At 45.8% G+C, this 17,475-nt stretch overlaps 1 protein-coding gene across 2 annotated transcripts in view; it reads right to left on the reverse strand.

Annotated features, from left to right (window-relative positions):
* PHF3 (PHD finger protein 3) overlaps positions 1–17,475 on the reverse strand; it is a 629,825-nt gene that overhangs the window by 534,756 nt on the left and 77,594 nt on the right. For both annotated transcript variants that reach the window (XM_069235742.1, XM_069235741.1), the window contains one exon: positions 9,584–11,378. In XM_069235742.1, coding sequence (XP_069091843.1) covers positions 9,584–11,378 — 1,795 coding nt within the window. The remainder of the gene's footprint in view (positions 1–9,583; positions 11,379–17,475) is intronic.

The raw sequence follows: 17,475 nt of genomic DNA on the forward strand, positions 1-17,475 counted from the left end.
TTTTTCTTCAACCACGACCTTCGCAGCTAGCAAGACTTGTTTGCGGTCTTTCTCTAAAGAAACAACGCTGCATCCTCCAGCACTCCCTGGGACATCTTCTGCACAAAGGAGAAGATCCTAGCACTTTTCGTTGTTGCAGAATCTTCAGCTTCTTCCATACAGAGGCAGCCCTTTTGCACCTTCATCCGGGGTTTAGTGGGCTCCTGCCCCCCCTGGACACTTTCACAACTCTTGGACTTGGTCCCCTTCCTTTGCAGGTCTTCAGGTCCAGGAGTCTGTCTTCAGTGCTTTGCAGTCAGTTGTAGTCTTTGCAGAATCCCCTATCTCGACTTTACTGTCTTTCTGGGGTAGTAGGGTAACTTTACTCCTACTTTTCAGGGTCTTGGGGTAGGGTGTCTTGGACACTCTTAGTGTTTTCTTACACTCCCAGCGACCCTCTACACACTACACTAGCGTAGGGGTCCATTCGCGCTTCGCATTCCACTTTCAGAGTACATAGTTTGTGTTGCCCCTAGGCCCATTGCATCCTATTGTATTCTACAGTGTTTGCACTATTTTTCTAACTGTTTACTTACCTGATTTTGGTCTGTGTGTATATTTTGTGTATTTTATTTACCTCCTAAGGGAGTATATCCTCTGAGATATTTTTGGCACATTGTCACTAAAATAAAGTACCTTTAATTTTAGTAACTCCGAGTATTGTGTTTCTTATGATATAGTGCTATATGATATAACTGGTGTAGTAGGAGCTTTGCATGTCTCCTAGTTCAGCCTAAGCTGCTCCTCTTTAGCTACTTCTAACAACCTAAGCTGCTGGAACACTACTAATCTACTAATAAGGGATAACTGGACCTGGCACAAGGTGTAAGTACCATCAGGTATCCACTATAAGCCTGCTACAGCGAGCTCTGGATATTCCCCAACAAACCTTGCAGATTCCTTCAGCCAAAACTAATCTCAGTTATTTGAAAGGGTGTGACAAAGTTATTTCAAAGAAAACGATAAAAGATGTTCAAAGAAGCCTAATGGATCCAACATACAAAGAAATTAAGAGTGAATTCTTCAAGGTAAGTAAAATCATTTAGGGGTGTCTCTATGGTATTCAAGAGGGATGAAGGTGACTTGTGTCTAATCAGTTCCATATCAGTGAGCATAGTCACTGGCATCAAAATGCAGTAGCTTCTGTGCTATTTCATGGGGCAATGGCTCAATAAGAGGCCAGTTCAGTCAAGGCACTGTAGGTATTTTAAGATTGTGGCCTGTATTTCAAAATCTACCTGCGGTTAGAAATTTTTCAGGAGAGACCTCCAGAACAGTTAAGGCTAGAAATGAAATTTCAATGGTTCCAAAATCTGCACAATTTCCTCCAACCAATAAAAAAAGACTCAAGGCCAGGCTTTGAATTCTCAAGACTCCACAGGACGGCACTCCAGAGGAACACAGAGGTTCTTGACGCAGCAGGCTCGTCTTTCTCGAGTGCTGGAAGCAATGGAGTCTTTAATGGACCTTGGTGATATGCTTGGTGTTGATTCCTCTAGGTAGCTACTTGGACAAATGTCCTGTTTCTGGGGCTCATTCAGTTTATCAAGGCTGTCAAACACAGTTTTTACAGAAGTTGGCATTAGGTGGGCTGTATAACAGGTCTATTCTGCTAGGGACAGGGGACTCCAGCTCCTCAGAAGACAGGTAAGTCTCCCTCCTTCAGCAGAGATGCCAGTGAGATAGCCTTTAACCATAGCCACCACCATACCCTGCTGTGCAAGGAACAACGTAAGTCATAAGGCAAAGATTTGAAGAAGTTGATGTACAAGACTGTGCAGATAGATTTAGAAGCAAATGGATTTAGTAACTGGTTGTCAAGATGATGTCTGCGACTCCATCAAGAAAGCATAAGGGCTCTTAACGAACACTGTTCAATCTTCAGTCACACAACCACAGCATATTAGTGTGGTGAACCTGAAGATCTTTACTCTGCTAACAGTGCAGGACTTCTCTGCACAGGAGATGGAGGGGCAGATAAATGTGGAGTGCTAACTGATCAGTATACCATATACTCCTCACTCAGTCAGAGGCAATCAGAAATTGCTATGCTCGGTCCTCTCAGAGGACTTCTAATCTTTCACAGTATTTTTGACAGAAGACAAATGGGAATAAATGTATATAGCAGGGCCTAAGACTAGTCAGCATCCTCTGAACCATTCAGGTGGAAGTGTATGGCAGAGAATCAAGGATACTTCCTTTTATGAGCCACATCAAAGAGAAACTCCAAACTGGAGAAGATCAGCCCAGTCACTTCCAGATGGAGCTTTTACTCACACTGAGTGCGCTTGCTAGCTGAGCACTACTGCGAAGATTCTGCATCATTGTTACCAATTACAAAAAAGAATTGGTTCCCAGCACAGCATTCACCACCCCCACACCACTATTACTGTTTATGGCCCATTCACTGTCAAGCACAGGATAAGATCTTTTCAAAGAAAAGCAGCAAGGCACATTAAAACACAACTTAACAAAGCTTGGATTTCACTTGGACGATTAAAGCATATACTTTATTTATGACATCTGTGGCAACTCATTTTGGAGAGCTGGACAAGTTTAAAGGCACTATTTATGAAAGCTTTTGTGTTTACCTACAAAATAATTATGTATTACATTTGCAACTGTGCTGTTTTTCTGAACACATACATTACAAGATATAAGCTATTTCCTCGTGCTACTTTCAAGGCACTAGGGACATGATTTGGATGATGCAGAAGCTGCAGTGGCACATTGGAACATAAGCTCTAGGAAAATCACCAAACACCAATTATTTCTATATGTTACCACTAAGCAAGCAGTCACAAGCACAGTTACCTTGCAGGCACTAGGGCCATGATTTCGATGGTGCAACAGGGGCAGTGGCACAGAAGCCAAAAGCTCTAGGAAATCCACCGAAGACTGATTATTGCTATATGTTCCCACTAAGCAAGCGGTCACAAGTGCAGGTACCTTGCAGGCACTAAGGCCATGATTTTGAGGGTGCAGCAGGTGCAATGACACAGGGACCAAATGCTCTAGGAAACCCAACAAGCACAGATTATTGCTAGTTGCAACCACGATGCAAGCAGTCACAAGAGCAGTTACCTTGCAGGCACTAGGGCCATGATTTGGATGGTGCAGCAGGTGGAGTGGCACAGAGACCAAAAGCTCTAGGAAACCCACCGAGCACTGATTGTTACTACATGTTACCACTAGGCAAGCAGTCACAAGAGCAGTTACCTTGCAGACACTACGGCCAATATTTGAATGGTGCAGCAGGTGTAGCAGCACGGGGGCCAAAAGCTCTAGGAAACCCACCGAGCAGCTGATTATTGCTATTACTACTAAACAAGCAGTCTCGAGCGCAGTTACCGTGCAGGCAGTAGGCCCACAATTTGAATGGTACAGCAGGTGCAGTGAGACAAGGGCTTAAAGCCTAGTATACCCACTGAGTACTAATTAATGCTATATTTTACTACTGAACAAGCAGTCACAAGCGCAGTTACCTTGCAGGCACTTTGGGGCCAGGATATGAAAGGTGTAGCAGGTGCAGTAGCACAGGGGGCAAAAGCTCTCGAAAACCCACTTTACACCGATTATTGCTAAACAAGCAGTAAGGAGAGCTTTTTTGATGATTTTGTAACCAATACACCCAAAGTAATACAAAGCCTAAAGCATCACTGTAAGAAAATCTGTAACCTATTGGACTTTTCTGTCTACCTACAACTTATGATACATTCAGTGCATTTATATGGCACATTTTCACAGTTTTTGTATGGTTCTAAAATGCTCCTCAATCCGGACACAGTAACAGCTTGGCAAGGTTAATCTCCATTCTATAGCATTAGCACTTCAGCTGTTGTAAACACTATATGAAATACTTATAACTTACCATATGGCCTTCCATACCAAGCATTGGCAAAGCCTATAGGTCTCTATAGGCATTGTCAATGTTTGTTTAGCCATATTATACAATCAACGTTAGCTTTGGTGAAGCATAAATAAAAAGGGAAAAAAAGTGTCATACATCTTTTTTTATATTACTTTCAGCCATTTGCAACATAGCAAAAAACATTGGCTAAACCAATAAATCCCACATAGGCAAGACCTACTGGCTTTGCCAATGCTGTTTTTTTTTTTTTTTTTATGTTGGAGGGTGTTGGGCAGGGGGGCCTAAGGGCCACGCGACCCCTTGCTGGCTCCCCATTCATTGTGGTGCTGGCAGGAGCCAACTATTTCTTTGTTGCTGCCCAGGCAGGAGCAGCATTTTACTCTTCTAACAACCTGGCAGGAGCAAAGTTGCGTTTCCTGCCTGACAAGGTGTGGGCACAGGTGGGTAACAGCCTTGTTCAGGTCAATGGGTTCACCAGGATACTGCTTGGATGAGGTCAGGGGATGGTGTCCCCAGGGTGATATACTATTTGGAAAGTGGGGTCCAACACCACCACACACACATCGGAAAGAAAACAATCTAACAATGGAGTCGATGCCCATGCGCAATGGAACCGAGAAGAGTCACTCGATCCCGTGACTCTGAAAAGACTTCTTCGAAGAAAAACAACTTGTAACACTCTGAGCCCAACACTAGATGTCGGAATGGATATGCATAGCATGTGTATCTGCAGCTACACATGCCATCGAACAAATATATCTATAGCCAAGGGGATGTGGTTCCCTGGGGCCCTAATGTACCTGAGAGGAGGGCTGCAATGCCCCCTTCCTGAAATTTTAATATTACCATGGGCAGTAGAGTCCCCTGGGCCTCACAGAGGCCAGAGAAGAGGGGCAACACACCCTCTCGTCCAAAAAAGACAACACCACAGGCTCTGGCCCACGCCGAGTGGGCTTTTTTTTGGGGGGGGGGGGGGGGGGCGGTCATGTGCAACTTCCCTCCCAAAGCCTTGTTAGGCCCCGGAGATTCCATTCCCTGGGCTTTGTGATTAAAAAAAAAAAAAAAAAAAAAAAAAGGGAGGGGGGTCACACAGCCTACCTCCTCAAACCTAAGAAGGCCTCGGGGGCCCCATCCCTAAGAGCAGCTCAGTGGTTGTGTTCTAGGGACACAGAGGTTTCCCCTGTCCCATGGGCAGAGAAACATATATTTTCTCCCATCTGGCAAAAGCATTTTTTAAATCTTCTGACAAACTGGAGCAAACATGTAATTGTACTCCCAGCCGGTAGGAGATTTTAAAGGTACTCCCAAAGCCTTGGAGCATACTTGTGTTCTGTTTCCATGCTTGCACTGATGCAGGAAGAGAAGCAGAACACATATTGCTCCTGCCTGGAGGAAGCATGCATTTTGTTAATTTAACAACATAAACAAGTTCCTTTACTTGTACATGTTGTTCAAGCTCAGTATCCTACAGCAGTGGTTCTCAAACTTTTGACTTCTGGGGACCCCCCACTTTATAATTACTGGAATCTGGGGACCCCCACTGAATCATTATTGGAATCCGGTTACCCCCCCAATGAGTCATTACTGAAAGCTTGGGACGTAATCTGTTAATAATATTTAATTTTCTAAGCAGTCGCCGACGCCTTGAGGAGGATTCACAGACCACCAGGGGTCCCCGGACCACAGGTTGTGAACCACTGTCCTAGAGCACATTATTGCTTACGTATGCCCCAGTTTCCTCTCTTCCCTGTTCATCAGAGCAGAGGCTGGAACCTGGAGGTCTCTAGCTAATATTTATCTCAGTCTTCCTGAAAGTCCCACTACCTAAGGCGGGGTCCTTTTTGACTGCCTCTCCCACTTTTTCATTTGGCACTCCCTTAGTAATGGGAGGCCTTTGAACTGCAGCAAGGTTGACAAGGAGAAAGACAATTTTTTTCCGCCAGGCCCGCCTTTGGTCTTGGGAAGAGGCTAGGAGATTTTGTACCCCACTGGGCCGCAGGTCAGTGTACCGAAATGCAGTAAACAATTTGCTTCCAGCAACCATACCTCTGCCTGCACAGCAGGCCACAAGCACGTTTTTGGGACACCTAGCCTGGTGCCATCAGAAAGAAGTGAGCTGTTGTATCCAGATCCTTAAATTATGCCCAGTAACTCAACAAGTATGTACCAGGGTTGCACATGGCATATATTGAAGTCAATCAGTATCCACTGCATCAGTAAAATCAGGAGGCCATAGATATGGAGACTAAATCTATTCCAAATGCACTCTCATGCGAAGGGGGGACAAGCACACTGAGCGCCCTTCTTCCATCTTATAACTGCCCTCAGACTGCCACCATCTTGCTGCGCCCTATGCTCCATGCGCTTATCCTCAGAGACAACCTCCACTGTTATTGTTAGCAGGTAATGATATTTCAGTGTACAAAAGAGACAATGTGGTGAAACAAAATGTACTCTGCTAGCATAATTTTGGTTGTTAGCAAATTACGTTCAGTCTAAGGGGAACCTGAAACCCAATGAGGATGCACAGAGATATTCTACTGCTTAGGACTATCGTAGTGAACACAATGATGGAGAGGAGTGGGATCTTTTAGATTAAATGAACATCTCAGCCACATAATTTGGAAAGCAGGTTTGATTCCATCAGCCCAAACCTAAGCAAGTGTACGACATTTAGGATTACTACAATCCTTTTCAGAAATATGCCACCAGGAATTCAGCACATCCAAAAATAATGAAGATATGGGACACTATAGCTATAAGATATACCTCAATACTTCACTGTAAGGAAATGCCTCCTTGGCATGGTTACCCCCTGACGTTTTGCCTTTGCTGATGCTATGTTTTGAATTGAAAGTGTGCTGAGGCCTGCTAACCAGGCCCCAGCACCAGTGTTCTTTCCCTAACCTGTACTTTTGTATCCACAATTGGCACACCCTGGCATCCAGGTAAGTCCCTTGTAACTGGTACCTCTGGTACCAAGGGCCCTGATGCCAGGGAAGGTCTCTAAGGGCTGCAGCATGACTTATGCCACCCTGGAGACCCCTCACTCAGCACAGACACACTGCTTGCCAGCTTGTGTGTGCTGGTGAGAACAAAATGAGTAAGTCGACATGGCACTCCCCTCAGGGGGCCATGCCAGCCTCTCACTGCCTATGCAAGTATAGATAAGTCACCTCTCTAGCAGGCCTTACAGCCCTAAGGCAGGGTGCACTATACCATAGGTGAGGGCACCAGTGCATGAGCACTGTGCCCCTACAGTGTTTAAGCCAAACCTTAGACATTGTAAGTGCAGGGTAGCCATAAGAGTATATGGTCTGGGAGTTTGTCAAACACGAACTCCACAGCACCATAATGGCTACACTGAAAACTGAGAAGTTTGGTATCAAACTTCTCAGCACAATAAATGCACACTGATGCCAGTGTACATTTTATTGTGAAACACACCCCAGAGGGCACCTTAGAGGTGCCCCCTGAAACTGTATCCAACTATCTGTGTAGGCTGACTGGTTCCAGCAGCCTGCCACACTAGAGACATGTTGCTGGCCCCATGGGGAGAGTGCCTTTGTCACTCTGAGGCCAGTAACAAAGCCTGCACTGGGTGGAGATGCTAACACCTCCCCCAGGCAGGAGCTGTAACACCTGGCGGTGAGCCTCAAAGGCTCACCCCTTTGTTCCAGCACCGCAGGACACTCCAGCTAGTGGAGTTGCCCGCCCCCTCCGGCCACGGCCCCCACTTTTGGCGGCAAAGCCGGAGGAAATGATGAGAATAACAAGGAGGAGTCACTGGCCAGTCAGGACAGCCCCTAAGGTGTCCTGAGCTGAAGTGACTCTAACTTTTAGAAATCCTCCATCTTGCAGATGGAGGATTCCCCCAATAGGATTAGGGATGTGACCCCCTCCCCTTGGGAGGAGGCACAAAGAGGGTGTACCCACCCTCAGGGCTAGTAGCCATTGGCTACTAACCCCCCAGACCTAAACACGCCCTTAAATTTAGTATTTAAGGGCTTCCCTGAACCTAAAGATTTAGATTCCTGCAACTTACAAGAAGAAGAGGACTGCTGAGCTGAAGGACCCCTGCAGAGGAAGAAAAGAAGACACCAACTGCTTTGGCCCCAGACCTACCGGCCTGTCTCCTGCCTTCCAAAGAAACCTGCTCCATCGATGCTTTCCCAAGGACCAGCGACCTCTGAATCCTCAGAGGACTGCCCTGCTTCAAGAAAGACAAGAAACTCCCGAGGACAGCGGCACTGCTCCAAAAGAACTGCAACTTTGTTACAGAGGAGCAGATTTAAAGACCCCTGCAAATTCCCGCAAGAAGCGTGACACTTGCAACACTGCACCCGGCGACCCCGACTCGACTGGTGGAGAACCAACACCTCAGGGAGGACCCTCCGGCGACTCCGAGACCGTGAGTAACCAAAGTTGTCCCCCCTGAGCCCCCACAGCGACGCCTGCAGAGGGAATCCCGAGGCTCCCCCTGACCGCGACTGCCTGAACCTAAAGTCCCGACGGCTGGAAAAGAGCCTGCACCCGCAGCCCCCAGCACCTGAAGGAACGGAACTTCTGTGCAGGAGTGACCCCCAGGAGGCCCTCTCCCAGGTGGTGGCTACCCCGATGAGCCCCCCCCTTGCCTGCCTGCACCGCTGAAGAGACCCCTTGGTCTCCCATTGAAATCTACAGAGAACCCGACGCTTGTTTGCACACTGCACCCGGCCGCCCCCGCGCTGCTGAGGGTGTACTTTTCGTGTGGACTTGTGTCCCCCCCCCGGTGCCCTACAAAACCCCCCTGGTCTGCCCTCCGAAGACGCGGGTACTTACCTGCTGGCAGACTGGAACCGGGGCACCCCCTTCTCTCCATTGAAGCCTATGTGTTTTGGGCACCTCTTTGACCTCTGCACCTGACCGGCCCTGAGCTGCTGGTGTGGTAACTTTGGGGTGGCTCTGAACCCCCAACGGTGGGCTACCATGGACCCAAAACTGTGACCTGTAAGTGATTTACTTACCTGCTAAAAATAACAATACTTTACCTCCCCCTTGAACCTGTGGTTCTTAAAATAAACTAAGAAAATATATTTTTCTATAACAAAACCTATTGGCTGGATTTGTCTCTGAGTGTGTGCTCCTCATTTATTGCCTGTGTGTATGTACAACAAATGCTTAACACTACTCCTTGGATAAGCCTACTGCTCCACCACACTACCACAAAATAGAGCATTGGTATTATCTCTTTTTGCCACTATCTTACCTCTAAGGGGAACCCTTGGACTCTGTGCATGCTATTCCTTACTTTGAAGTAGCACATACAGAGCCAACTTCCTACATTCACTCTCTCACATGACAAAGCCTTTAAGTCACGTGTCTCAGGAGCTGAAGGAGTAGGCTAGTAAGCAGCGTACTGGTCACCCTTAAAGTGAAGAACTAAGCCAAGGATATTAGAGCAAAGGTTACTAATTCTGTGTACTCAGGCCTGTTATACTAAACAATGATTTTGGCACAAAGTGAAAAAAATACATATACCAACAGATTATTTGAGTAACATGCAAGTAGTACAACGATAAAGTGTGACAATCAGAAATATTTTTTTAAGCAAAAATTATTTAGAAGACATTTGGGAATGTATATAAAGTCAAAAAGTGAACAGCATTCAGAACAAAATACTATTGTACATACCTGTTGACATGGTGCTTTTTACAAGAGGCACACTGCTTGGCATGGAGCGACGGATTTTTGTCACTTGGTGAGCTATGCTCAACACTGTCCTTCTTGACAGCAGCCATGTTATCTGGAATAAAAAGTGGAGGTTCATCTACAGAAATACTTTTACTGCTTCTTCTTTGGCGTGGTTGGAGGCCCTTCTTCAATTTAAGTGTCTCTTCTTCCTTCAAACGTTCAGCAATCATTGGATCTTTCTGTTCCCCCTCATCCTTTCCCTGATCACTAGTTTTTAACAATACAGAGTGCTGTTTAGGAGTTTGGCGTTGGTTAGGATGTCCAATATGGTCGGGCTGAGAATGGGTATGCATATGCATTGAAACTGAATGGTGTCCTTCACCTGGACTACTTTGTTGAATCTTAGGTTTATCAACCAAACTGCTGGCTAAAGACTTTTGAACAAGAGTGTGATGTGTTTTTTTCATATCTACAATGTTTAGCTTTGATGTAACTTTAGCCCCTAAATTATAACTATGCATCTTGTCATTTTTAGCTGGATGTACTTTTCTCCCTTTTCCTGTCTTAACAGAAATCTGAGAAGTAGGCTCAACAGTACTCGGTTTGCCCTTTCCTGTTGACTGTTTCCCAACAGGCTGAATCGTTTTAACTTGGACTGTGTGGGTTCTTGTCTTCTTCAAGCCTTTCCTGGTTAATAGGCACTTCTCTTCTGCTCCTCGATCTGAATTTTGCCGAGACTCCTGTACATATTGAATTGATTTGGAGACAGATTTGTTCACATTTTTCTTGCTTTTTGTAGATTTGACAGCCAATTTATTATTGAGAGCATCAACTCTTCGCTTTGCTTGTCTTTTTGGGCGCACAGCATCTGTAACCAGTGATGATTTCTGCGTATGGAATTCCTGAGCATGGCTGCTATCCAAAACGCTTTTCATTCCTTGCTCAGAAGTACACAAATTCTCCTTAGTTTTCTTACCAGATACAACACTTTCAAAACACTTGCCAGATAAGCTTAGTACTTGGCCTTCAGAATTTTCCTCCTCCAAAGCCTCTCTTCTGCAGTTATTTACTAACCCTGTATTTTTTACCACTGGATCCACAGAGACCTGTAACCATGAGCTGCATGCACTTTCTTCACCTACTGCACCTGGCAAAACGTTCATTACCTTATTTCCTTCTGCAGCAGTCACAAATGCTTGATTAGATGGTTCAGCCAATACAGAGGAACTATTTTCCTTCATGGTCTTCAGTATTTCATTCATTTTATTGCCACCATCGCCTTCTGACTGAAGAGTTATGCAGGCTAGTGCTTCTTTTTCAGTCCTGATATTTTGTACATTACTTTTAGTATGCTCGAACTGTGTTGCTATCTCAACTTTAATATGCCTTTCTTCCTCCGCAGAGTGAGAGTCATGTGTGCGGGAACAGTTACTTATCTTATCAGATTTAACCTCTGATCCTTCTTCCCATTTAGTTTCAGCTCTGTCTGTTGTTTCTTTCCTCATGTATTCACCTATCATGTTTGATTTTTTCACAACTGGTAGTGGCACCTTCACTTGCTTCTCTGTCTGATTCACTCGCCTTCCGCTTCTTCGCAATGCTCTGCTATGCTCTGCTTTCACCTGGAACTCATCTGCATGTTCATCAACAACCTCGCTGGACTTCAGAAATGAATCTTCCTTTGCACCAACTGCCAGAGTTGCTGCAGAAACTAAAGGAATTTTCTTAGGACTCAGTGCAGGTGGAGCCTTAGAGCGCTTGGCAACTGTGCTTTGCCGCAGACTTCGAACAGGTTCTAAGAGACAGAAAAAACACAAATTAACAAAATTAACAATAAACCATAACCTTACATTTGCTACTACTTGACTAAAAATGTATCTCAATTACAAACTACTATCACAGTTCCAAGATCAGTAAACCATGGTCAGCTGGACACCCAAATGTGCCATAAATTGCATATATTCTAAAGTAAGCATTGTTTTTTTACATGATACAATTGTTTTTTTAACCTAAACTCTCGCCACCATTGAAAAAGACTGAAAGGTTACCACTAAAACCAGATATTTATCATGTGTATCTTCATCAAATTCATGAACCTTCAATGTCTCTGCCTTCATGAGGAAATCGAGGAAAACACAGAAAACAACAGAAATGAAAATGTCACTTACCCAGTGTACATCTGTTCGTGGCATCAGTCGCAGTAGATTCGCATGTTCTGCAATAGCTCGCCATCTGGTGTTGGGCCGGAGTGTTACAAGTTGTTTTTCTTCGAAGAAGTCTTTCGAGTCACGGGACCGAGTGACTCCTCCTTTTGTCTCCATTGCGCATGGGCGTCGACTCCATCTTCGATTGTTTTTCCCCGCAGAGGGTGAGGTAGGAGTTGAATTGTAGTAATAGTGCCCATGCAATGGAGTGACTAAGTATGCACCTATTTAAGGTTGAGATGATACATATAGAAATAATTGAAGGTAACTTCCAAACTGCTACAGGCTCCCGGGGAGGCGGGTGGGCACATGCGAATCTACTGCGACTGATGCCACGAACAGATGTACACTGGGTAAGTGACATTTTCAGTTCGATGGCATCTGTCGCTGTAGATACGCATGTTCTGCATAGACTAGTAAGCAGTTATTTCCCCAAAAGCGGTGGATCAGCCTGTAGGAGTGGAAGTAGTCTGAAATAATGTCCTTAATACGGCTTGACCTACTGTGGCTTGTTGTGCGGATAACACGTCTACACAGTAGTGCTTGGTGAATGTGTGAGGCGTAGACCATGTGGCTGCCTTACATATTTCTTGCATTGGGATGTTTCCTAGAAAGGCCATGGTAGCACCTTTCTTTCTGGTTGAGTGTGCCCTTGGTGTAATGGGCAGCTGTCGTTTAGCTTTAAGGTAGCAGATTTGGATGCATTTAACTATCCATCTGGCTATACCTTGTTTTGAAATTGGGTTTCCTGCGTGAGGTTTTTGAAATGCAATAAAGAGTTGTTTAGTCTTTCTGATGTTTTTTGTTCTGTCAATGTAATACATTAATGCTCTTTTGACATCTAATGTATGTAGTGCCCTTTCAGCTACGGTATCTGGCTGTGGAAAGAACACTGGAAGTTCCACTGTTTGATTTAGATGGAACGGTGAAATAACCTTTGGCAAAAATTTAGGATTGGTCCTTAGGACGACTTTATTTTTGTGTAGTTGTATAAAAGGTTCCTGTATAGTAAACGCCTGAATCTCGCTTACTCTTCTCAGGGAAGTAATGGCGATGAGAAATGCCACCTTCCAGGTTAGGAACTGTATGTCGCAGGAGTGCATGGGTTCAAAAGGTGGACCCATAAGTCTAGTTAGGACAACATTTAGGTTCCATGAAGGAACAGGTGGTGTTCTTGGTGGTATAATTCTCCTAAGGCCCTCCATGAATGCTTTAATGACTGGTATTTTATATAGGGAAGTTGAATAGGTAGTTTTCAGGTATGCAGATATTGCTGCAAGGTGTATTTTAATGGAAGAGAAAGCCAGGTTAGATTTTTGTAAGTGAAGCAAGTAACCCACTACATGTTCTGGAGTTGTGTGTAATGGTTGTATTTGATTAATATGGCAGTAGCAAACAAACCTCTTCCATTTACTTGCATAGCAGTGCCTGGTGGATGGCCTTCTTGCTTGTTTTATGACTTCCATACATTCTTGGGTAAGTTGTAAGTGCCCGAATTCTAGGATTTCAGGAGCCAGATTGCTAGATTCAGCGATGCTGGATCTGGGTGTCTGATCTTTTGGTTGTGCTGTGTCAACAGATCTGGCCTGTTGGGCAATTTGATGCAGGGTACCACTGATAGGTCTAGCAGCGTTGTGTACCAGGGTTGCCTTGCCCAAGTTGGTGCTATCAATATGAGTTTGAGTTTGCTTTGACTGAGTTTGTTTACCAGGTAAGGAAGGAGAGGGAGAGGAGGAAAAGCGTAAGCAAATATCCCTGACCAGTTCATCCATAGGGTATTGCCTTGGGATTGTTTGTGTGGGTACCTGGATGCGAAGTTTTGGCATTTTGCGTTCTCCCTTGTCGCAAACAAGTCTATCTGAGGTGTTCCCCAGAGTTTGAAATAAGTGTTCAGAATTTGGGGGTGAATTTCCCATTCGTGGACCTGTTGGTGATCTCGAGAGAGATTGTCTGCGAGTTGATTTTGTATCCCTGGTATAAACTGTGCAATTAGGCGAATTTGGTTGTGAATTGCCCAATGCCAAATTTTTTGTGCTAGCAGGCTTAACTGCGTGGAGTGCGTCCCTCCCTGCTTGTTTAGATAATACATTGTTGTCATGTTGTCTGTTTTGACGAGAATGTATTTGTGAACTATTATTGGTTGGAAAGCTTTTAGTGCTTGAAAAACTGCTAGCAGTTCTAGGTGATTGATATGCAGTTTTGTTTGATGTACGTTCCATTGTCCTTGTATGCTGTGTTGATTGAGGTGTGCTCCCCACCCTGTCATGGAAGCATCTGTTGTTATTACGTATTGTGGCACTGGGTCTTGGAAAGGCCGCCCCTTGTTTAAATTTATGTTGTTCCACCATAGAAGCGAGAGGTAAGTTTGGCGGTCTATTAACACCAGATCTAGAAGGTGACCCTGTGCTTGAGACCACTGTGATGCTAGGCATTGTTGTAAGGGCCTCATGTGCAGTCTTGCGTTTGGGACAATGGCTATGCATGATGACATCATGCCTAGGAGTTGTAATACCATCTTTGCCTGTATCTTTTGTGTTGGATACATGCGTTGTATGATGGTGTTGAAATTTTGAATTCTTTGTGGACTTGGAGTGGCTACTCCCTTTGATGTGTCTATTATGGCTCCCAGGTATTGTTGTACCTTGCGTGGCAGAATTTTGGATTTTGTGAAATTGACGGTGAACCCGAGTTTGAAGAGGGTTTGTATGATCTGATTTGTGTGATTTGAGCACTGTATGAACGAATGGGCCTTGATTAGCCAGTCGTCCAAATATGGGAACACATGTATTTGCTGCCTTCTTATGTGTGCAGCGACTACCGCTAGACATTTGGTAAAGACTCTTGGTGCGGTTGTTAATCCGAAAGGCAGTACCTTGAATTGGTAATGTATTCCTTTGAATACGAACCTTAGGTATTTCCTGTGAGATGGGTGTATTGGTATATGGAAATAAGCATCCTTGAGGTCTAAAGTTGCCATGTAGTCGTGTAGTTTTAGCAATGGCAATACTTCTTGTAGTGTGACCATGTGGAAGTGGTCTGATTTGATGAAAGTGTTCACTACTCTGAGGTCTAGGATTGGTCTCAGCGTTTTGTCCTTCTTTGGTATCAGAAAGTACAGTGAGTAAACTCCTGTGTTTATTTGTGTGTTTGGCACTAATTCGATTGCATTCTTTTGCAATAGTGCCTGCACTTCTATCTCCAGGAGATTGGAATGGTGTGTTGTTAAATTTTGTGCTTTTGGTGGTATGTTTGGAGGGAATTGTAGAAATTCTATGCAATAACCATGTTGGATAATTGCTAGAACCCAAGTGTCTGTAGTGATTTCCTCCCATGCTTTGTAATAATGACCTATTCTTCCCCCCACTGGTGTTGTGTGGAGGGGGTGAGTGACATGTGAGTCATTGTTTAGTAGTAGGGGTTTTGGGGCTTTGAAATCTCCCTCTATTTCTAGGGAATTGCCCTCCTCTATATTGTCCCCGAAAACCTCCTCTATACTGTCCCTGGTAAGTGGACGGTGTTGCTTGTGAGGTGCTGGCTTGTGTGCTTTGACCCCGAAACCCCCCTCGAAAGGGCGTTTTACGGAATGTGCTGTAATTCCCTCTGCTCTGCGGGGAGTAGAGCGCGCCCATGGCTTTGGCAGTGTCCGTATCTTTTTTGAGTTTCTCAATCGCTGTGTCCACTTCTGGACCGAACAGTTCTTTTTCATTAAAAGGCATATTGAGAACTGCTTGTTGAATCTCTGGTTTAAATCCAGACGTTCGGAGCCATGCATGCCGTCTGATAGTTACAGATGTATTAATTGTCCGTGCAGCTGTATCTGCAGCGTCCGTGGAGGAACGTATCTGGTTGTTGGAGATGGTCTGTCCCTCCTCAACCACTTGTTTCGCCCTATTTTGGAAGTCCTTGGGCAGATGTTCAATGAGATGTTGCATCTCGTCCCAGTGGGCTCTGTCATAGCGCGCAAGTAGTGCCTGGGAGTTCGCGATGCGCCACTGGTTTGCAGCTTGTGCTGCGACTCTTTTACCAGCTGCATCGAACTTGCGGCTTTCTTTATCTGGGGGTGGTGCATCTCCAGATGTGTGAGAGTTGGCCCTTTTCCTAGCTGCTCCTACAACAACAGAGTCTGGTGGCAGCTGTGTAGTGATGAAAACCGGGTCCGTAGGAGGCGGCTTATACTTCTTTTCCACCCGTGGTGTGATTGCCCTACTTTTGACCGGCTCCTTAAATATGTCTTTTGCGTGCCGGAGCATACCAGGGAGCATAGGCAGGCTTTGGTAGGAGCTGTGGGTGGAGGAGAGTGTGTTGAACAAGAAATCATCCTCGACCTGTTCTGAGTGGAGGCTTACGTTATGAAATTGTGCTGCTCTAGCCACCACCTGAGAGTACGCGGTGCTGTCTTCTGGTGGAGATGGCTTTGTAGGGTAGGCCTCCGGGCTGTTATCTGACACTGGGGCGTCGTATAGGTCCCATGCGTCCTGATCTTGGTCACCCTGGCTCATGGTGGTGTGAGCTGGGGAGTGAGATGGAGTTTGTGCTGGTGAAACGTTAATCACGGGCGGAGGAGAGGGTGGTGGTGTAATTCTTTTAACCACTTTTGGTTGTGGTGCTTGTTCCGTCTGGAACTCCAACCTTCTCTTTCTCCTAATGGGGGGAAGGGTGCTTATTTTTCCTGTCCCCTGCTGAATGAAGATACGCTTTTGCGTATGGTCCACATCAGTTGCTTGTAGCTCTTCCTCAAACCTATGCTTTTGCATTTGGGAGGTTAGCGAGTGCTCTTCTGTATAAGAGCCTGAAGCTGGGTCGCTTGCAGTTTGTTTCGGCGTTGAAACTTTGTCTGCGTGTTTTTTCGGCTCCGAGGTGACTTTTTTCCTTTTCGGGGCCGAAACCTCTCGGCGTCGATCTGTTTCGGTGCCGCTGTCTCGGCGTCGAGCCGTGTCCACACCGGTATCTCGGTGTCGAGGCTTGTCTCCAGCACTTTCTCGGTCCCGAGAAGGCTGCGTGCCGGTGTCTCGACCGGAGTCGGACGATCTCGGCACTGTTTTGGCCTTTTTCGGTGCCGACGGTCGGTCACCGAATTTATGGGTCGAGCCATGGCCTGGTGGCAGTGGCGTCCCCTGGGCCTTGTAAATGTTTCTCTGTGTGTTTTTCGACGTCTTACTCACGGTTTGTGTATCGTCGAATCCTTCGGAGTCTGAGTCTTGGATCGAGAAGGTACCTTCTTCTTCCTGTTCCTCGAACTCCCGTTGGGCTGTCGGTGCGGACGCCATTTGAAGTCTTCTGGCTCGACGGTCTCGGAGTGTTTTTCGGGACCGGAACGCACGACAGGCCTCGCAGGTGTCTTCGCTGTGCTCAGGTGACAGGCACAGGTTGCAGACCAAGTGTTGGTCTGTGTAGGGGTATTTATTGTGGCATTTGGGGCAGAAACGAAACGGGGTCCGTTCCATCGGCGTTCTTCAGCACGCGGTCGGGCCGACCAGGCCCCGACGGAGGATCGAAAAACTACCCCGAAGGGCACCGGAGCTCTTCGATCTTCGATGCGGTGTGGAATCTAAGTACGCCGATCCCGAACGCAACAATACCGACGAAAATCTTCCGAAATTAGCTAATTTTCCGTTCCGAAACTCGGAGCGACAGGAACACGTCCGAACCCGATGGCGGAAAAAAAACAATCGAAGATGGAGTCGACGC

Source organism: Pleurodeles waltl, chromosome 5 (assembly GCF_031143425.1).
Source record: "Pleurodeles waltl isolate 20211129_DDA chromosome 5, aPleWal1.hap1.20221129, whole genome shotgun sequence".
NCBI lineage: Eukaryota > Metazoa > Chordata > Amphibia > Caudata > Salamandridae > Pleurodeles > Pleurodeles waltl.